Raw genomic sequence first — 22,279 nt, 5'->3', positions numbered from 1 at the left:
ACTACCCCTCCTGCCCAAGTCTTGGGCCAGGGCCAGGACTGCTTACTGATGCTGGACCACTCTGGGGTCCTTTCTGCCCTCCAGCCCCGCCCCTGCTAAGCCTCACCTCCTCCTGGGAGGACTCAGACCCACTACCATCCTGTTGGTCCTCACTCACAGCGACCCCAGACAGTAAATCTTTCCTTTTTAATTTTTTCATTTAAACCTGAGACTGTACATCTTTGTGGCAGCAGACAGCCTCAGTTTTCTCTTCTAGAGGGGCTGGTGGGTTTGAACTGCTCACCTTGAGTTTAGCAGCTCAATGCTTGGCCAATGCACCTCTAGGGTGACCTCCGCGATCCTGCTCCATCTGAGCGTCCAGCACCGCAGTCCTAGTCTGCTGGCCCTGGCTGACAGGCCCACCTAGCACTCTGCTCAGGCTGGTCCCCATGTGGCCACCAGTGTCCAGTGGGGACGTGGGATCCTGGGACAGTGCGTCACAGCGTGGCTGGACCCTTGCCCATCTCCTGCTCTCAGTTCTAGAAGGAAGCCACAGTTGGCATTTTGGGGTGGAAAGTAGGATCTGGGTGGGGATCCCGGGCGCCAGTATGTGTGGGCAGAGCTCACACCTCAGGGTGGGGTCCAGGCTGTGGATTGGGACTTAGACCTCAGAGCTGGGCTCTGGTTGTGCAATTGGGGTTTAGAGGTGAGCCCAGGCGGGCTGGGTGCCAGATGGCAGGGAGGGGACACAGAGTGGATCTCCCTCCTGATGTGCTGGGGAAGGCCTGCATTTGGGATGCAGGGGGACTCTGAGTAAGGCCTGGATCCTGGGAAGCACTTGGTCACCTGTAGAAGAAGCCGCTGACGCTGTGTGTGGTCACCAAGGCCGGTCCTTTGATTCTAAGTACTGGATCAGTACCTGACTGGGTGCTTGTGGCACCTTGAGACCCACCTGGGGGCCCACTTCAGATGGAGGGGCCCTGGACACTAGGCTGAACTTGGGCAGGGTCCCTGGTGCTGAAAGGGTGCCAAGTACCGAGGAGCTGGGTATCAGTGTAGACCCTTTCCTGCTTCCCCAGAGCCTTGGCAATCTTGGGGCTCACACCTACCTTCTCCAGTCCCATCATTCTCAGAACTCCCTGCCCCCCACCCCAATCTGCACAGGCCCAGTAAAAACCCTTAGGTATGAGCCTTTCCCTGCACCCCTATGTGTCCATGCTGCTCTAGGTCTCAACATTCCATCTCTGCTGGTCTCCAAACCCAGCCTGCCCACAGTTGGCCAGGAAAACAGTGATCAGTGACCCACCTACTGCTGCCACTCCTGGCTGTCCCCGGGCCACAGGCATCTCGAGAAGCAGGTTCTGCCCCTCTGCCCCCTGGTCCCGGAGCTTGATCTCTCTCTCTCTCTCTCTTACACACGCACACACACACGCTACAGGCCCTTCAGGGACACGTTTGGTCTGGACACTTCCCTCAAGCTGGTTCCAAGGGGCTCCAAAGAAGACTTACACGCTGAGACTCAGTGACATGGCTCAGGTGCCTATGTCCCTGCCCCAAGTGCAGGCCAGAGCTTCCACACACATGCAACTGACAGCCAGGGGCCAGCCACTTCTGTGGTCACAGGACTCAGACCAGAATGGTTGTGGGAATGATGTACCTGGGGCCACGTGACAGGACAGCCCATCCACCCTGCTAGGAGGTTTTCCCATACTTGCTTTGAGGCTGCCCTCTGGAGAGGCCCATGTGACCAGGGACTTTGCGCAGGGAGCGGAGACCCTCAGCTGCACATGCCCCAGTCAAGCCTTAGCTGAGACTACAGCCCTGGTCACTCCCAGTACAGCCTCCAGGACCCCGAGCACACCCCAGTGAAAATAGGAGATCACAGCAGCTGCTTGAGGCTGCTGCAGCCCAGAAAGCTGAGGTCAGGGTGGGGTCCCCACCCAGCAGCTTGCTGGCCCCACAACCCACTGCCCAGACTTGACTCTCAGCTCCAAAGAAGTCAAAGGGGCCTGTGGGCTGTCAGACCTGGGGGGCTCTGCTGAAACCCTCCCTTTCTCACCATATTGGGGCAGCCTCCCCACACTTGGGGGCTCTACTGACCCCCTCCACCCTTTCATTACGTGGGACAGCCTTCCCGCACCTGGGGCACTCTGCTGCCTAACACCCCCTCTCCCCACTGTGGGTCAGTCTCCCCCAGACCTGGGGCTCAGCGGCTTCTCACTATCGCCCCCCCCCCCAGGGCTGCAGGCATCAAGCAGAGTCGTTCTTCTGCAGATGGCCCCTCTCACCAGCCACAGGAGTGGTGGGCTTGCTCTCAGTGACATCCCAGCCGCCAGTACCCCTGCTGGTCCCCACCCAGTGCTCTGAAGGTTTCAGAGCAGCCCTGGGGCCATAGGGTCCTGAAAAGCCCCTCAGCTCTTGCCCCCACACCCATGGCTCAGAGAACTTGTTACCAGCAGCCAGCCTGGCCAGGGAGAAGGCCACTGCCCACTCTGAGTGTTAAGTCCCCACTGGCCTGGGGTGGGAGTGGGGGGCGCCCCAAAGAATGGCTGTGGAAAGCCAAACCTCTTGAAGGTCACTCTGCCCCTACTGGAGGCTTAATCCCTGTGTCCAGCCCAGAGAAAGTGTGACCAAGGACACAGCCGCCTGTCTTGACACTGGGTCCCTCTGGTGCCGTCACCACTCTGTAACCTGCCACCTCAGCAGTGCCCTCTGGTTGTGTTTATGTGTGTGTGTGTGTATGTGAACACATGTCTATTTACATGTGTGTGGGGCACACCTGTGTGTGTCTGTCTCTGTATATTGCCTATGCACATGTCTTTCTGTTCATGTTTGTGTATGTGACTGTGCTCATGTATGTGACACATATGGTGTGTCTGTGTTCATGTTTATCTGTGTGGTGTATAATGTCTGTTGGTTCATGTGTGTTTGTGACTGTATGTTGTATATGTTCATGTATGCGGTCCTCAGCCAGACAGTGAGCTCAGAGGACCAGAGGACTGTTCTCTGTCCCTCTGAGCACCACTGCTGAGTGACCAATGAAGGTCAGCAAGATGACCAGCCTGTGAAATGCCTGCTCTCAGACCTACTCAGGCCTGGAGGAGGGTTCTCAGGGGGACACACAGGAGCACGGAAGCGCAGCAGTGGCCTGGGGGTACCTCCTGTCTTTGTCCTCCCCAAGGGGCAGCCAGCTGGCTGCTGGGTCTGGTCGCTCCAGGGTGGGAACTGTGTGCAGTGGAGGGGGCCATGCTGCTCTGCCAGACCCTACAGGTGCCTGCCAAGCCCAGTGTCACCTGTCATCTCCTTCACCACCACCCTGATGCCCTGCTCGTGTCCCACCCCACAGAGTACCCCAAGCCTGTCCTAGCAAGGACCTGTCACTGAGCACTTGTCCCAGCACAGGTGAGCAGGCAGCAGGTCACCTGGACTAGAGATGACCCAGTCTCTGGAAGAAAGAGCACCCTGGAGCACAGGACAGACCACCAGAAGCTGCACTCCCCCAACCCCCGCCCTCGCAGCCCTGCCCACAAAGAAGCGTGACCGAGAGCTCCCAGGAACATGCATGGCTCCCACCTTTATTTAGCCAAGACCCCCCCCCCCCGGCCATGCAGTAGTGCATGTCTTAGGAAAGGCAGAGGACTGGCCCGGCCCCTAGGTTGGGTGAGGTGGGCACACCTGGGGGCCTAGTTCAGGAGGGAGGACAGTGTGAAGACAACTTGGTCTTGGTGCTGCAGAGGGTGGGGGGAGCAGCTGTGGAAATGATCACATGCCCAGAGCCAGCCTGCTGCACCCTCACTTAGTGGGGGACCTGGGAGCAGACTTGGGGGCAGCCTGTGGCTCTGGATCCAGCCGTACCAGCTTGGTCTTAGCAGCAGATGCCACCGTCCCACGGGAGCTCGGTGTGCCTTCCTCCTGGTCTTCAGGGGACAGGCTTTCTTGAGCATCAAAAAAGATGACCGCTTCCTCTTGGTGCTCTGGCTCCACCTGAGAGCTCCCAGTCCCACAGCTCTCCCTCTTCTCAACCGGAGCAGAGGAGAAGCCTAACCTGGGAAACCGGAACCAACTGGCCTTCTCTGCCCCAGGCCGCACCTCAGGCTGCGTCTGGACGGGCATGCAGGCCTGGCCTGCACCCGAGGGGTCGGGCCGAGTCTCCTCCACAGAGGATGAAAAGCCGATGTTGGGAAGCCAGAACCGGAATAGACCTGGAATAGCCTTCTTACTCGCTGGCCTCTCCTTGGAGACACCTTCATCCTCAGCAGACACCTCCTGGCTGTCCTCCAGGGAGCACTCCAGGATTTCTGCCGGCTCCTCATCACTGTCGGCCAGCTGGGGGCTGGGGGGCCCTTCGGGCAGGCTCATCTGTGGCCTGGGGGCACCAGCACTGGTCGAGATGATCTCAAAGGGCTCTTCAGTGTCATGCTGCAGGTCTGCAGACACAGGGTCTGCTCCGGGGGTGGCCTGCTTGTCAACCACAGAGCCCTGTGTGGCTGCGGGCACACCGGCCTGGGGCGGGGGCTCTGGGATTCTGACCTTCAGCAGGGAGAAGCCATAGGAGGGTGTCTGGACCTCAGAGGCGGGGACCTCAGACTCTCGCACAACCTGAGTGTAAAGGGCCTCAGAGGGCTCTGGTGTGACCCGGCTACGGATGGTGACAGCCCGGCTCTCTCCTGGGCCGCTCTGAATGTGCACTCGCACCTTGGAGGTGGGCAAATCTGTGTCCTCGGGCTGCTCCAGCAGGGCCCCAGCGCTGAGCTGTGGGGTGCTGGCCACCCACAGGCCAGGGCCTGTCCCTGGACACAGTTCTTCTCTCACAGAGGGGACGAAGATGTCCTCACCTGTGCCAGGGGCACAGAATGTAAATCTTGGTACTTTCAACTTGGGGAATGTGACAGTGACTACGGAGCCCTCCCAGAGCTGCTCCATCTGGATAAGGGACACCTGGGCTGGCACCTCTGTCTGTGAAGTCTTCAGCATCACAGGTCCTTCGATGTATTGATCCATGCTCAGGGGAGCCTGGCCCTCTGACGGAATCCCACCACCAGGTACCTGCAGGGAAAGAGAGTCGTCACCAGGCTGGACTCCAGGCTCAGGGGCAGTGGGGGGGAAGGACAGCGCCAAGCTGGGGCTGGGGACACTTTTGCAGGTCATCCACAAACGACTAGGTCTCACAGGCCATTCCATCCACGTCGACGTCTGTAGGCTGCAAGGACATGGCTGCCCTCATGACTGTCTCTGGGACATGGGTCTCCTGGATCTGGACTCCAGCGGCCGTGTCCCCACCTTGAGCCATCGGACCACGAGCCACACCCTTCTTCTCCTTAGGGGCTGCATGCCTGAAGCCAGGCATGTGGAACTTGGGCACTCGGAACCAGCCCTCCAGTGAGCCCACGTGCACCCAGGGCACGCAGGCACCTCCCTCGCTGCTCTCCAATGGGTGGGTGTCAAGCTATCTACAAGCCCGCCCTCGCCACTGCCCACCCTGCGGGGTAGACCATGCCTTGCCAGCTCACCTCCACCTTGGCCTCTCTCTGGTCCTCGCTGGCATGTCCTGGGGCTGCTGTGGTGGTAGAGGGACAGTGCTGGCCGCTCTTGGGATGGGTTGCTTGAGAGCCCTTGCCCTTGGAGAAGGAGAGCCTGCGCAAGACAAAGCTGGCCCTTCTCGCCCCCCCCTTGGTGCCTTCCTTCTCAGGAGGAAGGTCTGAGTGAACTTCCACCAGGGGGTCTGGTGCTCCTGTCTGGGCACTGCGCTGACTGGGTTCTGGCTCCAACCCAAGACCCACAGGTGCTGGGCTGCCCTCAGGTGCCCTCTGCAGCCCAGCCTCCTTCTTGGGAGACCTGCTGAGCGAAGGGAGCTTCAGTCTGGGCATCCTGAAGGGGCTGCCCTTCCCCTCACGCTCAGTGTCCTCAGGGGCTGCTTCCCCAGGCAGGTCAGGGCCAGGATGGGTAGCCTGCCCTGTGGGGGCGGTGCTGGCCACTGAAGGCAGTGCCATTCCAGATGGAGGGGATGCTTGCTCCTTCCCTCCTGCGAGGCTCCCGCACTCCGGAGCAGTTGCTGCTGCCGCTGATGCCACAAACCTCGGTTTGAAAAAGTGAGGAAACATCACTCGTCCAGAGGTGGCCTGAACGAGGACACCTGCAGGCCCGGGGACAGTGGCCGCCTGGAAGGCTGGGGCTCTGATCAGAGGGTGTCCCTCTGCTGAGCCTTCCTGGCTAGGAGAGGCCCCATCCAGGGGTGGCCCAGGGATATGGTCATGAGGAAACTCTGTCTTAGGAATAGCCACAGCCCCCTCTGTCACCTGGAACTTGGTGAGGGTGACATCATAGCTGGAACTGTCACTGGAGGATCCTGCTGGAGGGACGTGGAGAGCGAGAGTGGCAGAGTGACGACCAGGCAATGACATGGGGGAGACCAGCTGTGACCAGGAGCCACAAGACCCCTCTAGCTGAGAAGCAGCAGGCCTGGGCTGAGGGGAAAGCCCGGAAAGGGCTGGAGCAGCAGGGAGCTCGGGTGCGTGGCCAGGCACAACGGGGATTTCAGAGGACTTCAGGGGCGAGAGAAAGACCACGGGCAACTTGAAATGGGGTTCCTTCCCTTTGTGCTGCACAGGATCTTCCACTGTGGGGTGAGTCACAGAAACATCACTAGCTTCATTGGAAAGGTCAGGGGCATGGACACAGTGGGTAGAATCCACTACGGATGGGGCCAAATTCACGTCAGGGCCGGAGACATGTTCATCTGCCTGAGACGGAGTCATGAAAAGATGGCTAGACTTGCTGAATGACGGCATGCTAAGACGGGGAAGGCGGAATCGACTATCCTTGCAGGGCACAGCCGGCTCTTCCACAGAACCTGCACATTCCAACAGGGCACTAGGAGGCTGAACATCCAATACCGTAGAGGGTAGAGACAAATGAGGGCCACTGGAAGCCTCCTGACACTTGAGGGGCTGGAAGTCCAAGCTGGGGTCCTTAAAGATCACGTTGACAGCACTGGATTTGTCGTCGCCCTCGGTCCCAGGGACGGACACTTCCACATGTGCCTCCGGAAGAGACAAGTCGGCCGAAGTCTCGATGGACTTGCCTGGCGTTCCCATGCCAAAGGACGGCATCTTGAAGGAGGGCACCTTGAACTTGCCCTCCTTGGTCTTGAGGTCCTTGTCTCCAAGCTTCAGGTCCCCCTCCACCTTCATGTCTCCCACGGAGAGCTCTGGGACAGAAGCATCCACTGCCACCTTGGGCAGTGACAAGTCCATGTCTGGGAGGCTGACGTCCAACTTGGAGCCTTTCAGGTCCACCTTGGGCATCTTGATGCCGGGCATCTGGACGTTGGGCAAGTGCCCTTTGAGCCCAAGTCCTCTGGTCTTGCCCTTGAGGTCCCCGACAGGCTTGTCCACCTCCGGGAGGGTCAGGTCCAACTGGGCCTCTGGTAGGCTAATGTCAGCAGATGGCAGTGTGATGCTGCCCTCGGCGGGAGTGACCTCGACGGCCACGGAGGGCACGGATGCTTCCTCACTCATCTTAAGCACGGGCAAGTCCAACGAGGTGCCGAGGTCCTTGCTGGCACCTGACATCCCAAAGGAGGGCATCTTAAACTTGGGCATCTTGAACGTACCGTTCTTGTCAGCCATATCCTTGCCTTCCAGGGACACGTCACCCTCCAGTTGAACTCGTGACACCTGGCTATCCACATCCACGCTGGGCAGGGACACCTCCAGGCTGGGCGACATTATCTCAGACTTGGTACCCTTGAGGTCCACCTTGGGGCCCTTGAGGTCCACCTTGGGCATCTTCACGCTGGGCATCTGTAACATGGGCATGTGCCCTTTGAGTCCAGCTCCCACTGTTTCCCTTGCCAACTCCACTTCGGACAGCTGACCCTCAGGGAGTTTAATACCCATTTCACCAGCCTTCAAATCCACGTCGGCAGAGGGGAGCTGAATGGTGAGGTCGCCAGTCTTAACATCGCCCTCCAAGCCGGGGAGGGACACTTGTACGTGTGCCACTGGCAGAGACATCTCGGCTCCTGCATCGATGGCCTTGCCTGGCGTGCTCACACCAAAGGATGGCATCTTGAAGGAAGGCATCTTGACCTTACCCTCCTTGGTCTTGAAGTCCTTGTCTCTGAGCTTCAGGTCCCCCTCCACCTTCATGTCATGCAGGGAACACTCAGGGCCAGAAGCATCAACCGCCACCTTGGGCAGTGACAAGTCCACGTCTGGCAGGCTGACGTCCACTTTGCGGCCCTTCATGTCCACCTTGGGCATCTTGATGCCGGGCATCTGGACCTTGGGCAGGTGCACTTTGAGTCCGAGTCCTTCGACCTTGCCCGTCATCTCCCCGGCAGGCATGTCCACCTCCGGGAGGGTCACGTCCAACCGGGCCTCTGCTAGGCTAACGTCAGCAGATGGCAGTGTGATGCTGCCCTCAGCGGGAGTCATCTCAAGGCCAATGGTGGGCACGGATGCTTCCTCGCCTCCCTTGATCCCAGGCGAGTCAAGTGGGGTGCCCAGGTCCTTGCTGACAGCTGACATTCCGAAGGAGGGCATCTTGAACTTGGGCATCTTGAACTTACTCTCCTTGGTGGCCACGTCCTTGCCTTCCAGGGACACATCACCCTCCAGTAGAACTCGTGGCACCTGGCTGTCCACATCCATGCTGGGCAGGGACAACTCCAGGCCGGGCGACTTTATCTCAGCCTCGGTGCCCTGGAGGTCCACCTTGGGGCACTTGACGTTCACCTTGGGCATCTTCACGCCGGGCATCTGGAACTTGGGCATGTGCCCTTTGAGTCCAGCTCCTACTGATTCTTCTGCTAACTCGACTTCGGGCACCTGGCTCTCAGGGAGCTGGACACCCACTTTGCCAGCCTTCAGGTCCACATCGGCAGAGGGGAGCTGAATGCTGAGGTCACCAGTCTTGACATCGCCCTCCAAGGCAGGGAGGGACACTTGCACGTGTGCCTCTGGCAGAGACATGTCGGCCGCTGCCTCGATTGGCTTGCCTGGCATGCTCATGCCAAAGGATGGCATCTTGAACGAGGGCATCATGAACTTGCCCTCTTTGGTCTTGAAGTCCTTGTCTCCGAGCTTCAGGTCCCCCTCCACCATGACTTCACTCACGGAGCGCTCAGGGCATGAAGCATCCACCGCCACCTTGGGCAGTGACAAGTCCACGTCTGGGAGGCTGACGTCCACTTTGGGGTCCTTCAGGTCTACTTTGGGCATCTTGATGCTGGGCATCTGGACCTTGGGCAGGTGTACTTTGAGTCCAAATCCTTTGGCCTTGCCCTTCATCTCCCCGGTAGGCATGTCCACCTCCGGGAGGGTCACGTCCAACAGGGCCTCTGGTAGGCTAACATCACCAGATGGCAGTGTGATGCCGCCCTCGGCAGGAGTGATTTCAACGTCCAAGGAGGGCACGGACCCTTCCTCGCCCACCTGTAGCCCATGCAAGTCCACTTGGGTGCCCAGGTCCTTGCTGACAGCTGACATTCCGAAGGAGGGCATCTTGAACTCAGGCATCTTGAACTGACTGTCCTTGGCGGCCACGTCCTTTCCTGCCAGGGACACGTCACACTCCAGTTGAACTCGTGGGAGCTGGCTATCCACATCCACGCTGGGCAGGGACACCTCCAGGCCTGGCGATGTTATCTCAGCCTTGCTGCCCTTGAGGTCCACCTTGGTGCCTTTGAGGTCCTCCTTGGGGCCCTTGAGGTCAACCTTGGGGCCCGTGAGGTCCACCTTGGGCATCTTCATGTCAGGCATCGGGGATTTGGGCATGTGCCCTTTAAGTCCAGCTCCTACTGCTTCTCCTGCAAACTCGACTTTGGGCACCTGGCCATCAGGGAGCTGGACACCCACTTTGCCAGCCTTCAGGTCCACATCAACACAGGGGAGCTGAATGGTGAGGTCGCCTGTCTTGACATCGCCCTCCACGCCGGGGAGGGACACTTCCACGTGTGCCTCTGGCAGAGCCATGTCGGCCGCTGTCTCGATGGGCTTGCCTGGTGTGCTCATGCCAAAGGATGGCATCTTGAATGAGGGCATCTTGAATTTGCCCTCCTTGGTCTTGAAGTCCTTATCTCCGAGCTTCAGGTCCCCCTCCACCATGACTTCACTCACGGAGCGCTCAGGGCATGAAGCATCCACCATCACTTTGGGCAGTGACAAGTCCACGTCTGGGAGGCTGACGTCCACTTTGGGGCCCTTCAGGTCCACTTTGGGAATCTTGATACCGGGCATCTGGACCTTGGGTCCGAGTCCTTCGACCTTGCCCGTCATCTCCCCGGCAGGCATGTCCACCTCCGGGAGGGTCACATCCAACCGGGCCTCTGCTAGGCTAACGTCAGCAGATGGCAGTGTGATGCTGCCCTCAGCGGGAGTCATCTCCACAGCCATGGAGGGCACGGATGCTTCCTCGCCCAACTTGATCGCGGGCAAGTCCACTGGGGTGCCCAGGTCCTTGCTGACAGCTGACATTCTGAAGGAGGGCATCTTGAACTTGGGCATCTTGAACTTACTCTCCTTGGCGGCCACGTCCTTGCCTTCCAGGGACACGTCACCCTCGAGTAGAACTCGTGGCTCCTGGCTGTCCACATCCATGCTGGGCAGGGACAACTCCAGGCCGGGCGACTTTATCTCAGCCTCGGTGCCCTTGACGTCCACCTTGGGCATCTTCACGCTGGGCATCTGGAACTTGGGCATGTGCCCTTTGAGTCCAGCTCCTACTGCTTCTTCTGCTAACTCGACTTCGGGCACCTGGCCCTCAGGGAGCTGGACACCCACTTTGCCAGCCTTCAGGTCCACATCGGCAGAGGGGAGCTGAATGGTGAGGTCGCCGGTCTTGACATCGCCCTCCAAGGCAGGGAGGGACACTTGCACGTGTGCCTCTGGCAGAGCCATGTCGGCCGCTGCCTCGATTGGCTTGCCTGGCGTGCTCATGCCAAAGGATGGCATCTTGAACGAGGGCATCATGAACTTGCCCTCCTTGGTCTTGAAGTCCTTGTCTCTGAGCTTCAGGTCCCCCTCCACCATGACTTCACTCACGGAGCGCTCAGGGCATGAAGCATCCACCATCACCTTTGGCAGTGACAAGTCCACGTCTGGGAGGCTGACGTCCACTTTGGGGTCCTTCAGGTCCACTTTGGACATCTTGATGCTGGGCATCTGGACCTTGGGCAGGTGCACTTTGAGTCCGAGTCCTTCAGCCTTGCCCTTCATCTCCCCGGTAGGCATGTTCACCTCCGGAAGTGTCACGTCCAACAGGGCCTCTGGTAGGCTAACGTCAGCGGATGGCAGTGTGAGACCACCCTCAGTGGCAGTGATCTCAACGGCCAAGGAGGGCACGGACGCTTTCTCGCCCACCTGTAGCCCAGGCAAGTCCACTGGGGTGCCTAGGTCCATGCTGACAGCTGACATTCCGAAGGAGGGCATCTTGTACTCGGGCATCTTGAACTGACTGTCCTTGGCGGCCACGTCCTTTCCTGCCAGGGACACGCCACCCTGCAGTTGAACTCGTGGCACCTGGCTATCCACATCCACGCTGGGCAGGGACACCTCCAGGTCTGGCGATGTTATCTCAGCCTTGGTGCCCTTGAGGTCCACCTTGGTGCCTTTGAGGTCCTCCTTGGGGCCTTTGAGGCCCACCTTGGGGCCCGTGAGGTCCACCTTGGGCATCTTCACACCGGGCATCTGGAACGTGGACATGTGCCCTTTGAGTCCAGCTCCTACTGCTTCTCCTGCTAACTCGACTTCAGGCACCTGGCCTTCAGGGAGCTGGACACCCACTTTGCCAGCCTTCAGGTCCACATCGGCAGAGGGGAGCTGAATGGTGAGGTCGCCGGTTTTAACATCGCCCTCCAAGCCGGGGAGGGACACTTCCACGTGTGCCTCTGGTAGAGATATGTCGGCCGCTGCCTTGATGGACTTGCCTGGCGTGCTCATGCCAAAGGATGGCATCTTGAATGAGGGCATCGTGAACTTGCCCTCTTTGGTCTTGATGTCTTTGTCTCCGACCTTCAGGTCCCCCTCCACCATGACTTCACCGATGGAGTGCTCTGGGCCAGAAGCATCCACCGTAATCTTGGGCAGAGTCAAGTCCACATCTGGGAGGCTGATGTCCACATTGGGGCCCTTCATGTCCACCTTGGGCATCTTGATGCCGGGCATCTGGACCTTGGGCAGGTGCACTTTGAGTCCGAGTCCTTCGGCCTTGCCTTTCATCTCCCCGGCATGCATGTCCACCTCCGGGAGGGTCACCTCCAACCGGGCCTCTGCTAGGCTAACGTCAGCAGATGGCAGTGTGATTGTGCCCTCAGCGGGAGTAATCTCGACAGCCATGGAGGGCACGGATGCTTCCTCGCCCACCTTGATCCCGGGCAAGCCAACTGGGGTGCCCAGGTCCTTGCTGACAGCTGACATTCCGAAGGAGGGCATCTTGAACTTGGGCATCTTGAACTTACTCTCCTTGGCTGCCACATCCTTGCATTCCAGGGACACGTCACCCTCCAGGTGAACTCGTGGCACCTGGCCGTCCACATCCAAGCTGGGAAGGGACACCTCCAGGGCGGGAGACGTTATCTCAGCCTTGCTGCCCTTGAGGTCCACCTTGGTGCCCTTGAGGTCAACTTTGGGGCCCTTGAGGTCCACCTTGGGTATCTTCACGCCGGGCATCTGGAACTTGGGCATGTGCCCTTTGAGTCCAACTCCTACTGCTTCTCCTTCTAACTTGATTTCAGGCAGCTGGCTCTCAGGGAGCTGGACACCCACTTTGCCAGCCTTCAGGTCCACATCAGCAGAGGGGAGCTGAATGGTGAGGTCGCCGGTCTTGACATTGTCCTCCAAGCCGGGGAGGGACACGTCCATGTGTGCCTCAGGCAGAGCCATGTCGGCCGAAACCTCGATGGGCTTGCCTGGCGTGCTCATGCCAAAGGATGGCATCTTGAACGAGGGCATCTTAAACTTGCCTTCCTTGGTCTTGGGGTCCTTGTCTCTGAGCTTCAGGTCCCCTTTCACCTTGACGTCCTGCAGGGAGCACTCAGGGCCAGAAGTATCCACCGCCACCTTGGGCAGTGACAAGTCCACGTCTGGGAGGTTGATGTCCACTTTGGGGCCCTTTAGGTCCACCTTGGGCATCTTGATGCCGGGCATCTCGACCTTGGGCAGGTGCACGTTGAGTCCGAGTCCTTCGGTCTTGCCTTTCATCTCCCCGGCAGGCATGTCCACCTCAGGGAGGGTCACGTCCAACCGGGCCTCTGGTAGGCTAATATCAGCAGATGGCAGTGTGATGCTGCCCTCGGCGGGAGTAATCTCGACAGCCATGGAGGGCACGGATGCTTCCTCGCCCACCTTGATCGCGGGCAAGTACACTGGGGTGCCCAGGTCCTTGCTGACAGCTGACATTCCGAAGGAGGGCATCTTGAACTTGGGCATCTTGAACTTACTCTCCTTGGCGACCACGTCCTTGCCTTCCAGGGACACGTCACCCTCCAGGTGAACTCGTGGCACCTGGCCGTCCACATCCACGCTGGGAAGGGACACCTCCAGGGCGGGAGACGTTATCTCAGCCTTGCTGCCCTTGAGGTCCACCTTGGTGCCCTTGAGGTCAACTTTGGGGCCCTTGAGGTCTACCTTGGGCATCTTCACGCCGGGCATCTGGAACTTGGGCATGTTCCCTTTGAGTCCAGCTCCTACTGCTTCTCCTCCTAACTCGACTTCAGGTAGCTGGCTCTCAGGGAGCTGGAGACCCACATTGCCAGCCTTCAGGTCCACATCAGCAGAGGGGAGCTGAATGGTGAGGTCGCCTGTCTTGACATCGCCCTCCAAGCCGGGGAGGGACACGTCCACGTGTGCCTCTGGCAGAGTCATGTCAGTCGCTGCCTCGATGGACTTGCCTGGCGTGCTCATGCCAAAGGATGGCATCTTGAACGAGGGCATCGTGAACTTGCCCTCTTTGGTCTTGATGTCCTTGTCTCTGAGCTTCAGGTCCCCTTTTACCTTGACATCCTGCAGGGAGCACTCAGGGACAGAAGTATCCACCTCCACCTTGGGCAGTGACAAGTCCATGTCTTGGAGGCTGATGTCCACTTTGGGAGCCTTCACGTCCACCTTGGGCATCTTGATGCCGGACATCTCGACCTTGGGCATGTGCACTCTGACTCCGAGTCCTTCGGCCTTGCCCTTTATATCCCCGGCAGGCATGCCCACCTCCGGGAGGGTCACATCCAACTGGGCCTCTGCTAGGCTAACGTCAGCAGATGGCAGTGTGATTCTGCCCTCGGCGGGAGTAATCTCGACAGCCATGGAGGGCACGGATGCTTCCTCGCCCACCTTGATCGCGGGCAAGTCCACTGGGGTGCCCAGGTCCTTGCTGACAGCTGACATTCCGAAGGAGGGCATCTTGAACTTGGGCATTTTGAACTTACTGTCCTTAGCAGCCACATCCTTGCCTTCCATGGACACGTCACCCTCCAGTTGAACTCGTGGCACCTGGCCGTCCACATCCACGCTGGGCAGGGACAACTCCAGGGCGGGAGACGTTATCTCAGCCTTGGTGCCCTTGAGGTCCACCTTGGTGCCCTTGAGGTCAACTTTGGGGCCCTTGAGGTCCACCTTGGGCATCTTCACACCAGGCATCTGGAACTTGGGCATGTGCCCTTTGAGTCCAGCTCCTACTGCTTCTCCTTCTAACTTGACTTCAGGCAGCTGGTTCTCAGGGAGCTGGACACCCACTTTGCCAGCCTTCAGGTCCACATCGGCAGAGGGGAGCTGAATGGTGAGGTCGCCGGTCTTGACATCACCCTCCAAGCCGGGGAGGGACACGTCCATGTGTGCCTCAGGCAGAGCTATGTCGGCCGAAACCTCGATGGGCTTGCCTGGCGTACTCATGCCAAAGGATGGCATCTTGAACGAGGGCATCTTAAACTTGACTTCCTTGGTCTTGGGGTCCTTGTCTCTGAGCTTCAGGTCCCCTTTCACCTTGACGTCCTGCAGGGAGCACTCAGGGACAGAAGTATCCACCGCCACCTTGGGCAGTGACAAGTCCACGTCTGGGAGGCTGATGTCCACTTTGGGGCCCTTTAGGTCCACCTTGGGCATCTTGATGCCGGGCATCTGGACCTTGGGCAGGTGCACTTTGAGTCCGAGTCCTTCGGTCTTGCCTTTCATCTCCCCGGCAGGCATGTCCACCTCCGGGAGGGTCATGTCCAACCGCGCCTCTGGTAGGCTAATGTCAGTAGATGGCAGTGTGATGCTGCCCACGGCGGGAGTGATTTCAATAGCCACAGAGGGCACGGACTCTTCCTCGCCCCCCTTGATCCCGGGCAAGTCCACTGGGGTGCCCAGGTCCTTGCTGACAGCTGACAGTCCGAAGGAGGGCATCTTGAACTTGGGCATCTTGAACTTACTGTCCTTAGCAGCCACGTCCTTGCCTTCCAGGGACACGTCACCCTCCAGTTGAACTCGTGGCACCTGGCCATCCACATCCACGCCTGGCAGGGATACCTCCAGGCTGGGTGATGTTATCTCAGCCTTGGTGCCCTTGAGGTCCATCTTGGGGCCCTTGAGGTCCACCTTGGGCATCTTCACGCCAGGCATCTGGAACTTGGGCATGTGCCCTTTGAGTCCAGTTCCTACTGATTCTCCTGCTAACTTGACTTCAGGCACCTGGCCCTCAGGGAGCTGGACACCGACTTTGCCAATCTTCAGGTCCACATCAGCAGAGGGGAGCTGAATGGTGAGGTTGCCGGTCTTGACATCGCCCTCCAAGCCGGGGAGGGATACTTCTACGTGTGTCTCCGGCAGAGCCATGTCGGCCGCTGCCTCGATGGTCTTGCCTGGCATGCTCATTCCAAAGGATGGCATCTTGAATGAGGGCATCTTGAATTTGCCCTCTTTGGTCTTGAAGTCCTTGTCTCTGAGCTTCAGGTCCCCCTCCACCATGACTTCACTCACGGAGCGCTCAGGGCATGAAGCATCCACCGCCACCTTGGGCAGTGACAAGTCCACATCTGGGAGGCTGACGTCCACTTTGGGGCCCTTTAGGTCCACCTTGGGCATCTTGATGCTGGGCATCTGGACCTTGGGCAGGTGCACTTTGAGTCCAAGTCCTTCAGCCTCGCCCTTCATCTCCCTGGCAGGCATGTCCACCTCCGGGAGGGTCACATCCAACCGGGCCTCTGCTAGGCTAACGCCAGCAGATGGCAGTGTGATTCTGCCCTCAGCGGGAGTAGTCTCTACGGCCATGGAGGGCAAGGACTCTTCCTTTCTCCCCTTGATCGCGGGCAAGTCCACTGGGGTGCCCAGGTCCTTGCTGACAGCTGACATTCCGAAAGAGGGCATCTTGAACTTGGGCATCTTGAACTTACTCTCCTTGGCTGTCAAGTCCTTGCCTTCCAGGGACATGTCACCCTCCAGTTGAACTCGTGGCACCTGGCCGTCCACATCCACGCTGGGCAGGGACACCTCCAGGCCGGGAGACGTTATCTCAGCCTTGCTGCCCTTGAGGTCCACCTTGGGGCCCTTGAGGTCCACCTTGGGGCCCTTGAGGTCCACCTTGGGCATCTTCACGCCGGGCATCTGGAACTTGGGCATGTGCCCTTTGAGTCCAACTCCTACTGCTTCTCCTCCTAACTCGACTTCGGGCACCTGGCCTTCAGGGAGCTGGACACCCACTTTGCCAGCCTTCAGGTCCACATCGGCAGAGGGGAGCTGAATGGTGAGGTCGCCTGTCTTGACATCGCCCTCCAAGCCGGGGAGGGATACTTCTACTTGTGCCTCCGGCAGAGCCATGTCGGCCGCTGCCTCGATGGACCTGCCTGGCGTGCTCATGCCAAAGGATGGCATCTTGAATGAAGGCATCTTGAATTTGCCCTCCTTGGTCTTGAAGTCCTTATCTCCGAGCTTCAGGTCCCCCTCCACCATGACTTCACCCACGGAGCGCTCAGGGCAAGAAGCATCCACCGCCACCTTGGGCAGTGACAAGTCCACATCTGGGAGGCTGACGTCCACTTTGGGGCCCTTCAGGTCCACTTTGGGCATCTTGATGCCGGGCATCTGGACCTTGGGCAGGTGCACTTTGAGTCCGAGTCCTTCAGTCTTGCCCTTCATCTCCCCGGCAGGCATGTCCACCTCCGGGAGGGTCACATCCAACCGGGCCTCTGGTAGGCTAATATCAGCAGATGGCAGTGTGATGCTGCCTTCGGCGGGAGTGATCTCGATGGCCATGGAGGGCATGGACGCTTCCTCGCCCACCTTGATCCCGGGCAAGTCCACTTGGGTGCCCAGGTCCTTGCTGACAGCTGACATTCCGAAGGAGGGCATCTTGAATTTCGGCATCTTGAACTTACTCTCCTTGGCGGCCACGTCCTTGCCTTCCAGGGCCACGTCACCCTCCAGTTGGACTCGTGGCACCTGGCTGTCCACATCCACGCTGGGCAGGGACATCTCTGGGCCGGGCGACGTTATCTCAGCCTTGCTGCCCTTGAGGTCCACCTTGGGGCTCTTGAGGTCCACCTTGGGGCCCTTGAGCTCCACTTTGGACATCTTCACGCCAGGCATCTGGAACTTGGGCATGTGCCCTTTGAGTCCAGCTCCTACTGCTTCTCCTCCTAACTCGACTTCGGGCACCTGGCCTTCAGGGAGCTGGACACCCACTTTGCCAGCCTTAAGGTCCACATCGGCAGAGGGGAGCTGAATGGTGAGGTCGCAGGTCTTGACATCGCCCTCCAAGCCTGGGTGGGACACTTCCACGTGTGCCTCGGGCATAGACATGTCGGCTGCTTCCTCGATGGACTTGCCTGGCGTGCTCACACCAAAGGATGGCATCTTGAAGGAGGGCATCTTGAACTTGCCAGCTTTCATTCTATTGTCCTTATTTTCTAAGAGTAACTCACGCTCTTGCCCTCCACCCATATCTGTGCTCTCACCTAATGTTATTCTTGCGTCTATAGTTCTGTGCTTATGTTCAGATTCTACGTGCTGTCTCTTATCACTCTCTAGTGTCCACAGTCTGCCATCTCTAACTTGTATTCCCGCCTCCTGTTTTTCCAGTTGTGCCCCCGGTGTCTTTGGATCTTTACTTGGAGACCATCCAAAGGATGGTGTTTTTAACTTGGGCATTTTCAGCTTTCCTTCGGCAACTTCTCTGTTTTTGTCCTCAGTCTCGTCCTTCCACCTGGCTGTTCCAGCTCTCTCCTCTTTGCGTCTCTGTTCTTCATCTCTCAGCATGTTCTCCTGGGATGGCCCTTCTCCCTTCCCTTCTACCTCTTCCTCTCCCTCTCCCCAGAGCTTCTTTGTCCCCTTTCTCTGCTGGCCTTCTGAAGTGTCCATGTCTACATTTAGGACAGTTTGTTTCGCTACACCAAATCGTGGAGTCTTCAAGTGAAGGATCTGGATTCGTATTTCTGGGGGCTTGCTTGGGGTATCACTGGCCATCATGGGGTCTTGCAAGGAAAGCTTGGCAATCCCCACCTCTAGTCCCTGTACCGGGTCCCCCAAGATCTCTTCAGGGGATTGCCCTCCCTGTGGCCTGCTCCTCCAGGATTGCTTGTCTTCCTTGCCCTTCTTCTCCCTGTGTCTAGCCACAAGGTCTGCCACCTCACTCTTCTCTCCCGCCCCAATGCTCCTGCGCTCCGGGCTCAGAGAAACCTCTGTATCCCAGCACTCTGTCTCCTCCAAAACCCCTGCAACTGGCAGGCCTGCAGCCCCCTTGCTCCGGTGCCCTGAGCTAGACCGGAAGCGTAGACTGGGGAACCCCCTTCGGCGCCGGCCAACCTGCAGCTCCTGTTCCTCTCCCAGGCGTGGGTCCTCTATGTCTGTGCTTGTGGGAGACCTGTCAGGGCCCTCTCTCTCATAAGCCTCTGAAGAACTGTGGGATCGTCGGGGCCCTAACCTGGACTTAGGCCGAAGTGCAGGGAATTTAGGCCAGGAGCGTCTCTCCTGGGGCCGTCGGCTGCGCCCTTCCCTGGCCTTAGGGAGTAGCTTGTCTTGGTCTCCTCCCACCTCCAGGGTCTTTGTGGGGCTCTCAGGGCACAGGTCTGTGGCCTCTTCATCCTGAAAGACAGGAGGCAGGTTGTGGGTGTCTGTTACTGCAGCCCAGGGACCACCCACAGCCCCTGCCACTGAGCTAGCCTCACCTGCTTCTTGAGAGCCTTTGGGCCTCGGTGAGCATCGCTGGGCACTCCCTCCTCGTCCTCTCTGCCTGGAAGTTTCCGTCTGATCCTGAATTGAACCTTATATGGCTCTGAGTACTGGAGGATTTTGAGAGCATCTTCATATTTAATGTCATCAAAGAATATGGTTGTGCTGAGCAGCTGGTCCCCTGGAGAATAACAGATTGGCCTTCAAGCCACTACTTCCCTTAGGTCCTCAACTCTCTCCTCCCCTGAACCTCCCTCGGCCTCCTTGGGCCCTCTCAACCCATGGACCCCCTTTAGGTCCTAGACCCATCAGTGCAAGTCTACCTTAGGGTTCCAACCCTCTCCACCCCTAGACTCCCTTGACCCCTGACACCTCTGGTCCTTGTTTTCCTGGCCCAAGACCCTCTTGGGCCTTTAACCTCTTTGAGCCCCAGACCCCCAGACCCTGACTTCCTCAGTCTCCCAATCCCCTTAGGCCTACATTGCCCCTGGGCTCCTAACACCCTTCGACCTCACCCTTTCCAGCCCCATCCATCTTGGCTCCCAGCCCCATCAGGCCTGACTCACCTCAGGTCCCCACTCCCACAGGTTCCTGTCCCCTCAAGCCCCATCCCCCACAGTTGTATCATCCCCCACAAGCACCAATCACCTCAGGTCCCTCTCCCCCTCAGGCCTCCACCCTGCCACAGTGCCCTGTCCCCCACAGGCCCCAGCCACCTCAGACCCCTGTCCTTCACAGGTGCCCTGTTCCCCTCAGGCCACTATTCCCTCAGGCCCGGATCCCCTACAGGTCCCAGTCACCTCAGAACCCCACCTCCCTCAGACCTCTGTCCCCCTCAGGTCTCCTTCCCCTCAGGACCCCATCCCTCATAGGCACCCCTTCCCCTCGGGCCCTGGTCCCTTACAGGTCTAGTCGCCTCAGGATCTCTGTCCCTCACAGGCGCACCCTTGTTTCATTGTTTACATCCAAGGTCCCAGTCCCCTCAGGACCCTGCCTTCCTCATAGGTGGCCTGTCCCTGCAGGACCCCGCCCCCTAAGGACCCCACCTCAGGACCCTGCCCCTCAGGACCCCACCTCAGGACTCCATCCCCTCAGGACCCCGCCCCCTCAGGACCCCGCCCCTCAGGACCCCGCCCCCTCAGGACCCCGCCCCCTCAGGACCCCACCTCAGGACCCCGCCCCCTCAGGACTCCGCCCCGCTCAGGACTCTGTCCCCTCAGGACCCTGCCTCCCTCATAGGCAGCCAGTCCTCCACAGGCCCCAGGCCCTGCAGGACTCCGCCCCCTCAGAACCCCATCCCCCCAGGACCCGCCCCTGCAGGGGCAGGCTCCCATGCCTTACATTGGAACACCAGCAGGGAAAGGCCTTCAGGAAGGGGTGTGATCAAGAAGAGACCGCCCCCCCTCGGGTGGCCCTGCTCCAGTTAACAGGACAGCAAGAGGTTGCAGCTGGGAGGTGAGCCCACTTCCCCAGGGAGGACACCTGGGCAGCAGACAGGGCCCAGCCTGCCCGTCGCAGTTCTCGGGTGAGGGGCGAGGGTGGGCAGCACATACCTTCTCTCAAGCTGAAGAGCTTGGCAGCTGAGGACTCCTTCAGCACCTGCTGAACGAAGATGCCCTGGTGGCCACCTCCAGTGACGCTGTATCCGCTGGCTCCCGCCTCCACCTCGGTCTTGAGCGTCACTTCCGCTGCCCCCTGCTGAGCCGGGATCGGAAATACAAGTGTCCCAAGGGCTGCCCAGGGATGGCCGACCTCCTCCCTATCTGGCACCTGGCCCCAGGCTTTTGGGGACTCTGCTGCTGGCAGGTTCATGGGAGGGGCTGACTGGGGGGCTGGATGAGCCCAAAGGCTCTTGCCCTGCTAGTTCCTTGCTGCCCTTCCCACATCCTGGGCAGCAGCTGGAGGGCACCTGGCTCGCCCACGGAGGCCTAGCCTGTGCAGGCCAGAACATGAACCCTGGATCAATTGCATCTGACCGGCTCTGGGCTCTCAGCCTCATGGCCAGAATATCAGGGGAGGAGGACCAGGGGAAGCCAGGTGTCCTCTTCTGGGGCCTCTTTGACTGTCCCCTGCCTCCCCTTTCCCTCACCCTGGCCCCTGTGGCTGCTCTGCTCTGACCCACCTCCTGGTGACTCATCTTGGAGAAGGTCTGGGCGTCCCCCGAGTCGCGTTTCCACCACGATCTCCGATTCCCCGAGGAGGCACGCCGGCCTGGAGCGTCCTCCTGCAGACACAGGCAGCCGTTGTCAGCACCAGGTCAGAATCCCCCTGCCTCACACTGGGAGAGGGTGCCATGTGGCCACCATCCTGCCCCCACAGCCCCAGGGAAATTGGAGTAGAAAGAAATCCAAACTGAGCAAAAATAGGTTCCTTGGTCAGTATGTCTCCCAGCCCCTTCCTCAGCCCCCTCTCCCAAGAAGCTGTCTGCCTTTAGCTCATCCACTGCCCCACCAGAGAGCAAGTGCTCACTTGGGCCCAGCTGGGACACCATCAGGGGGCGGGGGGGTCTGGTATGTGGCCATCCCCAACCTGTGAGTCTTTGTCCAGGAGCCTTACCCGGAGGCCAAAACCTGTCCCCTCAGTGGTGTATTCGTAGACGGGTGAGGACCCCTGTGGCCGTGGCCGGATAATCTCACCCACAGACCCTTCCGTCACCTGCAGAAAGTGGGGATCCAGTTACTCCACGACCATGTTTGGCCAATCCCTGTCCGGGGTGGGGGTGAGCCTCACTTACAGAGCGGGTCTCTTCAGTGTCTGCGTTGGGGTCCTCTGGCTGAAGCTGCCGGTCAGATTCTACAGAGAGAGACATTGAGGTGAGTGGAGGTGTTGGACCTGCAGGCAGGAACCCAGGAAGGTCCATGACCCTTGAGAGGGTGCTGCCCTGTTCTGCACAGGAGAGAGAGAGAACCATGTCCCTGGAGAGGGGGTGTCAACCTGCCCTCACAAGGAAGAGATAGGGCCATTCCCTTGGGGGAATGCCCCCTGCCCTGCACAGGGGAGAGAAGGAAGAAGAGCTGAGCCACAGAGAGAGCAGTGCCGTCACCTTGCTGGAAGAGTCTGTGTGATAAAGAGGCCATCTCTCCCCACACGGACCTTGTGATGGGATATCAAACCCAAACTCACAGCCATTGAGTCAGTGTCGACTCCCGGTGACCCTGTAGGGC

General features: G+C 59.3%; 1 protein-coding gene across 2 annotated transcripts; it reads right to left on the bottom strand.

Moving 5' to 3' along the window:
* Positions 1–3,554: 3,554 nt before the first annotated feature.
* AHNAK2 (AHNAK nucleoprotein 2) lies at positions 3,555–21,764 on the bottom strand. Of its 2 annotated transcripts, none has more exons than XM_075530579.1 (6): positions 21,672–21,764; positions 21,238–21,339; positions 20,669–20,813; positions 19,112–19,296; positions 5,490–19,028; positions 3,555–5,025 (listed from the first exon to the last, which is right to left on the bottom strand). In XM_075530579.1, exons 2-6 carry the CDS (start codon positions 21,250–21,252, stop codon positions 3,772–3,774), a joined length of 15,138 nt encoding a protein of 5,045 aa, XP_075386694.1. In that variant the 5' UTR covers positions 21,253–21,339; positions 21,672–21,764; the 3' UTR covers positions 3,555–3,771. The 2 variants fall into 2 exon arrangements, with proteins under 2 accessions (XP_075386694.1, XP_075386695.1); XM_075530580.1 differs by having other exon boundaries at positions 20,669–20,810.
* Positions 21,765–22,279: the final 515 nt, after the last annotated feature.

Source organism: Tenrec ecaudatus, chromosome 14 (assembly GCF_050624435.1).
Source record: "Tenrec ecaudatus isolate mTenEca1 chromosome 14, mTenEca1.hap1, whole genome shotgun sequence".
In the NCBI taxonomy this organism is placed as follows: Eukaryota; Metazoa; Chordata; class Mammalia; order Afrosoricida; family Tenrecidae; genus Tenrec; species Tenrec ecaudatus.
This window is presented reverse-complemented; position numbering and strand designations above follow the sequence as displayed.

Coding starts and splice junctions, on each gene's coding strand:
- AHNAK2 (XM_075530579.1), bottom strand. Junction 19,029..19,111: donor CAAAGGCTCTCAAGAAGCAG/GTGAGGCTAGCT, acceptor CCTGTCTTTCAG/GATGAAGAGGCCACAGACCT. Junction 5,026..5,489: donor AGAGAGAGGCCAAGGTGGAG/GTGAGCTGGCAA, acceptor CTTTCCCTGCAG/GTACCTGGTGGTGGGATTCC.